Source organism: Phodopus roborovskii, unplaced genomic scaffold, assembly GCF_943737965.1.
Source record: "Phodopus roborovskii unplaced genomic scaffold, PHOROB, whole genome shotgun sequence".
NCBI classification, from domain to species: domain Eukaryota; kingdom Metazoa; phylum Chordata; class Mammalia; order Rodentia; family Cricetidae; genus Phodopus; species Phodopus roborovskii.
In genome coordinates this window covers 2,044,921-2,055,624 of record NW_026125546.1, presented here as the reverse complement: position 1 = coordinate 2,055,624, position 10,704 = coordinate 2,044,921, and the positions used below count along the sequence as shown (strand labels likewise).

At 40.9% G+C, this 10,704-nt stretch overlaps 1 protein-coding gene across 3 annotated transcripts; it reads left to right on the top strand.

Annotated features, from left to right (window-relative positions):
- Positions 1 to 421: 421 nt before the first annotated feature.
- On the top strand, positions 422 to 7,829 carry Tac1 (tachykinin precursor 1). 3 transcript variants are annotated; one of them, XM_051177211.1, is made up of 7 exons: positions 427 to 812; positions 1,217 to 1,348; positions 2,237 to 2,333; positions 2,787 to 2,831; positions 3,309 to 3,332; positions 4,687 to 4,740; positions 7,738 to 7,829. In XM_051177211.1, exons 2-7 carry the CDS (start codon positions 1,226 to 1,228, stop codon positions 7,785 to 7,787), a joined length of 393 nt encoding a protein of 130 aa, XP_051033168.1. In that variant the 5' UTR covers positions 427 to 812; positions 1,217 to 1,225; the 3' UTR covers positions 7,788 to 7,829. The 3 variants fall into 3 exon arrangements, with proteins under 3 accessions (XP_051033171.1, XP_051033168.1, XP_051033169.1); XM_051177214.1 differs by lacking the exon at positions 4,687 to 4,740 and having other exon boundaries at positions 422 to 812; positions 7,738 to 7,826; XM_051177212.1 differs by lacking the exon at positions 2,787 to 2,831 and having other exon boundaries at positions 436 to 812.
- Positions 7,830 to 10,704: the final 2,875 nt, after the last annotated feature.

Below are 10,704 nucleotides of genomic sequence, written 5' to 3'. Positions count from 1 at the left end.
AAAGATGTCCTCGAATGGCTGATGAGTACATTCTACATCAGCTTTAAATTTCTCTTTTCCCCTAAGCTTTGATCCTCTGAAATATTGGACAGAAGCTCTTTTGCAATGCCAGAGAAAGGGGAGAGAATTTGGCTGATTAGGGAGAACTGTCAATTGAGTCTTACATGAACCGCCTCACCATCCTTTAAGACACATGGAGGTAGAAATGGGAGGAAAAAGCCGCTTGCTCCAGCCCACTAAAGTCCTTGCTCCTGTCTTAGTGTGATTTCCCACAACAAGGTTTTAATGCCGAAGTGATTTGTCCGTTCTCAAAAGCGCAACTTTTCCTGTGGTCTCTTGAGAGAAAAGTTCTTGAAGTCCGAGGCATGAGTCACTCTGCTCAGTTTTGATGAGTAATCTAAGGTGTCACTGAACCTTGTTCGGAAGAAGAGGGGAGGGGGCGTCAGATTTGCAGACGGAAGAAAATAGGCTTCTTTGGATTGGGTGGTGAGACCTCGACTTCCCTAAAATTGCGTCATTTCGAACCCAATTGGGTCCAGATGTTATGGGCACCGACGGGTTACCGTCTCGGAAACTCTCCATCACGCAAGCAAAAGGCGAGGGGGCGGCTAATCAAATATTGAGCAGAAAGTCGCGTGGGGAGTGTCACGTGGCTCTCTAGGCTCGTCACGCCTGTGATAAATACCGCGAAGCAGGAGCAGGAACTAGAGCGCACTCCGTCGGACCTGCTCCACTCCTGCACCGAGACCAAGGAGAGTGAGGAGCGCCCAGCGAGTGCGCACCTGCCGAGCATCCCCGCTGGGCTGACCGCAGTGAGTACCTCTCCCGGCTTCCAGCTGCAGGCCACTGGTCCTGCCTGGTTCGGAGGTGGCGTCCCGCCTGGCTTTGCTCCGTGCAGCCTCAGACAGGAGGGGATTGCGCAAATGCCGTCTCCCCTCTTTGTCCCCCACCTGCAGAGTTTCCAGGCTTGAAGGTGTGGATCAGTGGGTTGAGGGTCTGGGAGGCTGAGGCTGCGGAGAGCAGAATTTGAGGCTCCATGGAGCATTATTCTCCATCCTACTGGGTGCGGAGAAATGTTACCCCGATTTTTCTTATTTTGGTTTAGCGGGACCTGTTTTCCCTTTCTTGTGGCACCGAAATTCTGCAGCTCTAACTCTTGGGTGGTCACCGCCTACGTGTGTGTAATGTCTCCTGTCCTTTCTCCCACTGTCCCCAGAAATCCAACATGAAAATCCTCGTGGCCGCGGCGGTCTTTTTTCTCGTTTCCACTCAACTGTTTGCAGAGGAAATCGGAGCCAACGATGATCTAAATTATTGGTCCGACTGGTCCGACAGTGACCAGATCAAGGTGAGACCCAACCGGGCATGGGAGCTTTTCCCTTCCCCTGTGGTAGCACCCTGATTAGCCCAGCCCGAGAGGCACAGTGGAATGTAAAGGGCGTCATCCCCGGGTCACACACACACAAGGCTTTGCGCCCAGAACTAAGTTTCCTCCAAGCGGGAGGGCTGTGTTGCGGATTCAGTGGTGTCTCCCCAGCGGGATCAATACTCTCTAAAGAGCTGTGTCCTCAACAGGCTGGAAATGTCGCAAGGTCTTAGTGCCTAATTATGGAATCTTAGGGGCTTTGGTCCAGTGGTGTTGCCAGAGCGTTTGGAGATGCTGAGCAGAGAAGTGAACAGAGAAGATGGGGGCAAAAGCGGGATCTTAATGAGCAGGGGGGGGGGGTCTCAGGGTCTGAAGCAAACTCCACACTCCTGTATTTGATGTTCCAAGTTTCCTGTTACATGGCTCTCAGCTATTGGTGCGAAGGAGTGCGCCTTGGGAAACAGAAAGTTGTGAGATGGTGCAGGGTCGCTTGTAAAGTACTGATTCACTTCTGCATCCATCCCCACTGTGTGCACGTAGAACGGGGGGGGGGGGAGGGTGTGTCTCTGAAATCTCGCTGAGAACAGACAAAGGTAGAGTGAGTCTTCTGCTGGGATAAAGAGCAGAAAATGCACAGGACCAGAAGGTGTTGTGATGCTGGGCAGGGGCACCCAGGGTCCACTTTGGGGATAAGGAAGTCCCTGGCCCCTGGCGGGGTTAAGTGGGGGGAAAGCGCTGCATAGATTCTTATGTGACCTGAACTCCTGTGAGCCCATGACCTCAGGGGGATCTGTGGCTCCTGGAGAAGCTGGGGCGCAAGGTGTAACTGACCCGGGTTCACTCACGTGTACACGCGGGTTTGTCCCCCAGGAGGCGCTGCCAGAACCCTTTGAGCATCTTCTGCAGAGAATCGCCCGGAGACCCAAGCCTCAGCAGTTCTTTGGATTAATGGGCAAACGGGATGCTGGTGAGATGAGCAATAGTCACTAGGTCTATCCAGCTATCTGATCTGCATGCTTCTCCTTCCTGGAGCACCCAAGTGTCTTCTTGCCTGAGAGTATAAATTTATACACTGAAAGACTTGTGATTCCTGGAAAACTCTGATCTGCATTTCATTAACATATGCACTAGCCCACGAGGGGGGGGGGAGGTGGGCAGGAGGGGTCAAGATCCATTTCTCATCCTTCACAGCACCAAAATGACCCAAACTGGGAACTAATGTTAATTAAACACTTTCCTGACTAAGGATGCAAATTGCAAAGGGTCTCTGGGTATGTCCAGGCTTGGGGTGAAAGATGCTATAGTGTTCCTGGGATTGGAAAAGATTTGGCTACAGTGAGAGAAATATTCCATTGCCTTGAGTTGATGACACAGTGGGGGGGGGCGTGTGAAGAGTTAATGCTAATTCATTTCTTGTCAGATTCCTCAATTGAAAAACAAGTGGCCCTGTTAAAGGCTCTTTATGGTAATCATTCCTATAAATCTCTATTTTACTGTTATGAATGGTCATGTAAGGAAGTATTTTAAGGCTAGAAATACAAGGTTTTGCAGTTATGCCTAATTAAGAGGTGTGTGTGTGTGTGTGTGTGTGTGTGTGTGTGTGTGTGTGTGTGTGTGTGTGTTGAGCTCCTGTGCATGTGGAGTGAGCAGATGACCAATCTTGAAGTCAGTACAGCCTTGCTATTATTAACAGAGCTCAAAGTCCCACACTTCCACCTTTTAACCCATGGCCCACAGAAGGTTATTCAATACTTATTCCTTTGATTGTTAAAATATTTGGCTTTCATTAATAAATTGATTATCATTCATCTACTTGATTCCCCCAGATGGTACATAAATAGAAAGTGTTAAATATTTTGAAAATAAGTCTTTAAGTTCTCTGCCAAACATTTAAAGTAGCTTTTCAAACTAAACCTGCATGTCTGCTTCTCTTTTCTGCTAGGACATGGCCAGATCTCTCACAAAAGTAAGTTCACAATTATTTTGACATTTATCAAATGCTACTGTTAGTGACATTGAATTCTACTTCATGCTACCTTTTGAGGCACAACATGGGGCCCAGTAATTTTAATTAAGGTGATGTAGGAAAGGAAAAGACATATCCAGAATATGATTTGATACATAATCACCATGACTAAACTATTGTGTAAGTACAATGGACGCCAAAGCATATATTCCTTTTAAAAAGAAAAAAGAATTAAGACTTATACATTTTTATTTGTAGAATTTCCACTGTAGGGTTAAACATTCATCACGAGCTTTCATCTCAACTTCCCACCCATGAACATACAGAAAAGAGCACTTATATACACCTTCCAACTCATATTCATGAACTTGATCTTATAATAGCAAGAAAGGTGGTTATTCAGCTGCTAATTAAATGGAGTGGGTGATCATTTGAGCAGAAAATCCACTTAAAATATGAAAACAGATAAAGATGCAGGGCTATTTTTCCCCTTGATCCTATAATTGATTGGGAAACCTGACAGAGGAGAGTGAAGATTGCAGAACTGTGTCACTAGAGGGTCTTTAGAGATGCTCCCTAGTTAATTGGATCCAGAGATGACAGGAAGTCCCATGGGTCCCTGGCAGTGTGGCCTGCTTCTGTGAGTGCCATGGATTGATTTACCCAGTGTCAGGGTAGACCCCAAACCTTAACCCTGGTCTGAAATAACAGTGGAAACCAGGAAAAAAGTCCCCCAGTGGCAGTAAGATAATAACGTTTCCCTTCATCTTTGGAGGAAAAAACTCTATTCATATTTACCCTCTAAAGATTTAAATAAGAGGATTTTACAAAGCTAAAATATGTAATAAAAATAAATGTATCCTAGTAGTGTCAAAACCAACATGTTTTCATTTAAAAAAAAAGAGTATTTTTAAGTCTAAACCCACTAAATGTGAACTCTTAGAATATTACAGCCACCAAGGATAGAGATCAGGCTTAAGGTTCACTCGTTGAGCAATGCAATATATTTGCTAATGAAAAATAAACTTTATATTTCTTTCAAACAAATGTGTTATTGACTCCCAAAACTTCAAAGCCCACTGTGTTGGCATAGAACCTCACAGTTGATGAAATATAATACAGATCAAAGATTCTGCTAATGTCTGGATATAGAATTGAGAAAAGTCCTTGCAATGCATTGTTTTAGTGTGATTTGTAAAAGTTATATAAAATCTTCTATGGGTTCACCAGTATGTGAAGGAAGAGTATATTTATTATACAAGAATACATTCAGAAGCTTGCTATACTTTGTACTAGTTGTGAGTTTATTTCTTCAAAGACATAATACTAAAATACCCCTAAATGTATTTTCCAGGGCATAAAACAGATTCCTTTGTTGGACTAATGGGAAAAAGAGCTTTAAATTCTGGTATGTATAAAATCATATTTAAAATATGCAAATCCACTTCTATTATTTTTATAAAGCATGGTTTTCAAAGTACTAGTAAAGGAGTAATAGACTTAACATGAGCATTTCTGTAGACAAATTTTCAGAGTAATGTTTGTAACCAAGAATGGACTGATAGATCCTTAAGCTAATACCACCACGGTATTAGTGTGTTTCTCTCAAAAATGCCTCAATAAAACGTACTGGACCCTTAGGGAGAGATGAGAGCCTTTCACTTATGACCAATAAGTTGTTACATCTATCCGTCCTATAAAAATAAATAGACATAACAAGCAAACTGTTTCTAAAAAGCACTCTCTTTGCCTGAAGTTATGGAAGCTCAAAATTCCAGTCTCTTAATAGGATTGAAGAGGACAAATGCAGTGGCCTTCAAAAAGGAGCACATTGAACCGTTTTTCAGCTCTGACTATATGACTAAGGAAAAAATTCCACAACTCTTAAAATCTACTGTAACTCTAAAGGAGGGTTTTCTTTTAGAAAACCCTGCATATTTCCTTATGTCTTTCAGCTTGCACCTTCTATGTAAATGCCATAGACATATTTTTAAAACCTTTCATCGCTTACCTCACTTAATTCAACTATATTCAGTGTTAAACAACCAATTCATGGAAATTGGCTTTTTGTTAAGCCCATGCAAGCCCTTATTTAGGCACCCTGAAAAAAAATACTGAAATTCTATATATTTTACTATCAGTGAGAATAAAGTGATAATCATCTGATTAGAGATTAATGAGCTGCCATATCTATTTATAAAACATATAGTTTCCATAAAATTTATAAGATGTTTTGGCTTAATTATTAATGGTATTTTTTTATTCTAGGATTTTTATTATTAATTCACTTTGCAAATTTAGACACAACTTTTGTGTTTCCTCACTTGTAATCTTGGGGCTACCAAAGTTTAATTCTTAAAGAAGTTATGTACCTGTTTGAAACGTGCAATTGTTTCATTTCTATGCATATTTATGTTGTCTTCTAGCTTTGAGAAATGGAATATGAATGTGGACCCCTGCAGTGCTTGCCCCCAAATGTATCAGTCCTTACAGAGCTGGGGTTTCCTTCATAGTCGAATTAATCGCCAACTCTCCATCTCTAGAATTTTCACACCTTTCAGAACATGATTAACTTATGAACAACATAGCTGCTGTGCAAATTAGAGCAGATTAAATATACTTAGAGTAATAATTATAGTTAATAAAATTAGAGTTGCTGCAATGAATTAGAATTGCTAGCTAACTTGTTGCTCTTATAATTTAGTCAAAAAAATACAAAGGGAAAAGAGGGGGATAAGCAGGGCCCATTTTACATGTTTACTGGGACTTGGTTCTGATAGTTGCATTCCCCAGCCATACCTGATCCTTGCTGTCTCTTGGTCACACACACCTTTGACAGTCTGGTAAACTGAGAAACTCTTACCAGTACTGATGCACAGAAGCTGGTAGACGTTTTCAGAGAGTTCAAGGACAAGGTAAGCTCTGCTTCTTTGCAGGAGACCACTGTGTCCCAGCTATGCTGCCAAACTGACTTTGGTTGCTTTAATTATCGTTCACCTTACTTCCGGAAGCCACAGAGTCTTGGTATCCAAAAAGCCTGTCTGGGACAAACTTGAGCTACTTGATAAAAGAGAATGAGAAATGAATTTTTGTCTCCATCAGAAGTGTCCAGTTTGGGGTGCAGGCTGCTCTAGCTCAGGTTATACGTAGAACTGAAGCTAAACATTAGCGTGCTGCTCATGTTCCTAGAGGGAGGCAGGCCTTAGGGGCTGCCCTGGGAAAACAGAGCTGAGAGTTCTGGTGCTTCCACTTTCTCCTAACCCTTCATCACCTAGGAACTGTACAGTATCACCATGACTTCTGTATATGTTGTTTCCTCTCAATTCAGAACTTCATGTAGGGCATTTTCCATGAACATGTTCATTTCATTGTAATGCAAATCTAAGTAATAATACTGGCTTGTGATGGTGAAATGCCCAAATAGCCTTACATAGACAGCTATTCTGATCCTTAACATTATGTGGTTACAGATCCTTTGAAATTATGTCTAATATGGCATAATAAAATAATACATCTTTGCATTTTTTTTCATTCCAAATGAGTCATAGTACTTAAATTACTTAGTGGTCAGGTGTTAAGTACTTTTGGAAGTAGCAATTGACATTTCACAGCCCCCCCACCCAGATTGTAAGAGATACATGAAATTGTGCTGTGTATTTGTGAGTTCAGTGGAGTTGCCTGCAGAGAGTAAGAGTGAGTTTAGTCACATGGCTAACCAATCAATCATTAGAAGTTATCCATGAGAAAAGCGACCCTCATGCCATCAGGGGAACCTAGAACAGAGGTTAGAACATCTTTGTCTGGAGATAAAAAGGTCGTAAATATTTTAGGCTTCCGAAGCCTAAATATTGGTCTATAGTGACTCCTCAAATTTGCCATTTTAAAACCAAAGCAGGTCTAGATGATGCGTACAGGAATTGAGTATGTATATATCCAAATAAAACTGTGTTTATAAGAATAAACACCTAGGTACCTTTGACCTATGGCCTGTAGTTTATTGACCTTTGTCCTAAAATGAAAGTCGAGCATTTCTTTATTACCCTCCTAAAGCATGGCGAAGGTAGGCATGTCTCTTCCTCTGTTCACCATGGGTGATGCAAATGCTTTATTCGGTTACTGAAAATGAATGTTACTGGATTATAGAAATACACTGCTGTATTTTTAGGATTCCAGATGTACAGCAGATGACCAAATAAACCATGAGTGCTGTGGCTAGGACACTGCTAAGCAGGTTATGGTGTCAGACACCCTTGGATGATATATTTTTTAAAAAGTCTTAGAAATCCTTCTTCTAGGGGGGGGGAAGTCACTATGACATTGCAGTGATTTAGAGTATACATTGACCTTTTTTTACGCCCTCTGTGAGTCTCCCTAAAACACACTTTTCCTTCCTCTTTGTTTGCAGTGGCTTATGAAAGAAATGCAGTGCAGAACTATGAAAGAAGACGTAAATAAACTACCTAACACACTATTATTCAGCTTCATTTGTGTGAAAGGTAAAATAAAACATGCACTATGAGGAATGATTATTTATTTAATAACAAATGTTATTATGAGTGGAGAAACTAAAAAAAAAAGTGTTTATTTTTTCATATTGTGCCAATAAGTGTTGTAATTCTAATGTGGTGACCTCCTCAGCAGTAGAAATTAGTAGTAACTTCAGCAAAGCACAGCGTCTATGGAATCTCATAAGCTTGCCAAGGATGTAGTCGCCAAAGAAAGAAACGGCTGATTTGAGCCGGTTCAGACAACTGCCGCCAGAAACGAAGGAACGCCTGTGTGGTCTTGTGCTTTTAGGCTGACAATGTAGAAACTTTGGTATCTGATTCTATTGGTATCCTAGCAGCATGTTTCATGTTTTGTGACTATATAGAGATGTTTTTAAAATTTCCCAATGTGATTCTCTGGTCTTCATTCATTGTATGGTGTGTTGTGATAGCTACCATTTTAAATAAAAGAATATATCTTCAGGAATTCGTCACATTCTTTCCTTAATATTTATATCCAATCAACAACCATTCCTCTATGACATGAAATATCTTCAAAGCTGCTTTGGTTAAAATACATTCTCTTTCTCCCCATCCCCCTCCCAAATACACAAATGCACACACACTCACATACATGCCCCCCCTCCCAAACACACACTATTTTGCTAATCCATTTGATAGGAAATAAAGCAATTCCTTTTTGGAATACAAAGAGTAAAAGCCAAATGTGCTTATGAGTTATTATTACAGATAATAATCTGTCCTGTTTTCAAGATTAATTTCACTGGCTGTTTCAGTTCCTTGTTGAGTAAAATATCACATCAGCACACCACAGTTTTATGCCTGTTTAAATCCCACATATAAAGACACTAGCGCATGGATGGTACATTAATTGGGAAAGCAAACGAGACACTTGGAAGACTATGCAGACAGTTGAGAGATGCCCGGTCATAATAAAGGCAATCAGTCCTCTCTAGCATTGTTAGGGGATGCTTTTGCACGCATGATCTTCTAGCAGAAGCCTGGGGAAAATGAATCAAGAATAAACGGGGAAAGATGGATGGGGTTCTTGGATCAGGTTTCCTAACACACAGAGTGTGAAATATTAAGAGGAAGTAAAAGATACAGGACTGGCAGCACCTATTGTTGTAAAACCATGTGAACTTAGGCTGTCTAGTGACTATTGATCAATGAAGCCATCTCCAGGAGAAGAAAGTCAAAATGTATTCTAACTTCATTGTCAGTAATTGAACTGAAAAGTTTGTTTACAAGTTATATTATAATCTTACTGCTGTCATTTGTAATATTTAAATATTTAAAGTCCTGTAAATCCCTATTTTCTAGCTAAATTATATATGTATATACACACATATATACATGTACGTATACATGTATACGTACATGTATATATGTGTGTATATACATATATATATATGATCACTCAATGAGGGAGGTTTTTTAATTGCTGTTAGTATATATATAGGAATATAAAGCCTAAGGAACTGTCAAGATGGGGGGGAAGCTTGTAATAGTAGAGAAGTATGGATTACAAAGGAGTTACTGAGGAAATGGTGAGACAAAAATAAGATAACAATGAAGTTGACCAAACATATTCTGACGAATTAGAAAGTGATGCAGCAATTTAAAGTTGCCTTGTCATATAACTGGTAACATGAAAGCTCAAGTGTGGTTTGTTATTGGTCACAATGCAGCTTTTTTGCATCATAATGCATTAAAATCTGCAGATATGTGCAATAAGGGGAACAATGTAGTGGTAATGAGCACGTGTTTCAAAGTCCGAGTGCTTAGGCTGAGTTCTAGGTTCATCACTTCAAGCTCTTGTAATGCCAAGCACATCCCTTAACCTTTGTTTGATGATAAAGCCTTGAAACATGCGAGACTCCCATAATCTCTCACAGACAGTGTGTGTTTAGTGGATGCTATCTGCTACCATTCATAGCTCAACACCTGTGGGAAAATTATTGTTATATCTTAGCCATGGTGGATTTTCATAGGCATGTTGAAGTGCAATGCAGGGGTGGATGGCTTTTACATATTTTCCTCACAAATTAAATCTGGAGCTAGACCACAAATTATGTAGTGCTGTTTTGTTTGTGGCTGCACTAGCTAGTCCCCATGGCCCCGGCTGACTGCAAAATCCTATAAATCTATGTGGTACAGTCCCAGTGCTAGAGAGAGACAGTCATTCAGTACAGCCATACTCACGCCTGCCTTCTTCCAGGCCCAGAGCCCCAGCAGCAATGCCAGTAGGGCAATTGAGAGAGACTTCAGCCTCGCATTTGCACTCAAAACATTCACTCAGTGTCCCTCAATGGCACATTTCCTTTAGCTAAACTAAATTTCCTTCACTGCCATTCTTGCTTATCTTATTCTACTTTAAAACACCAAAAAGATCAAGCTGTATAATTAAGTTACCTGTATATTCTATTACTTCATTTACATTGTTTGTTTTCATTTTGGCCAATGTTGAGGGTGAATTTATGTGATGCTAAAATTGGGTGTTCTGAGTAGGATTTGTGATAACTGAGTGTGAGCAGGCCATATGGTTTTCTGCCAGAGACTGTTATTCCCACTACCACAATCTCAAGTCAAATTTCAAGCAAGCTTGTCCCTTCCCGGTTCTGTGAGGGGCTTTATATGAATCTCTTAGAATACACCTTGTATCCTAGTTCCTCTGGTGGTGTGAATTATAGGCTGATAATCCTTTGCTCTAGGTCTAAAATCCATATATGAGTGAGTACATACTGTGTTCCTCTTTTTGTGACTGGGTTACCTCATTCAGGATGGTATCTTCAAGTGCCATACAAGTCCCCCCAGAGCACAGGGGAAGTGGGGGGGGCAGCGAATGGAGAGAGAAGTAGGAG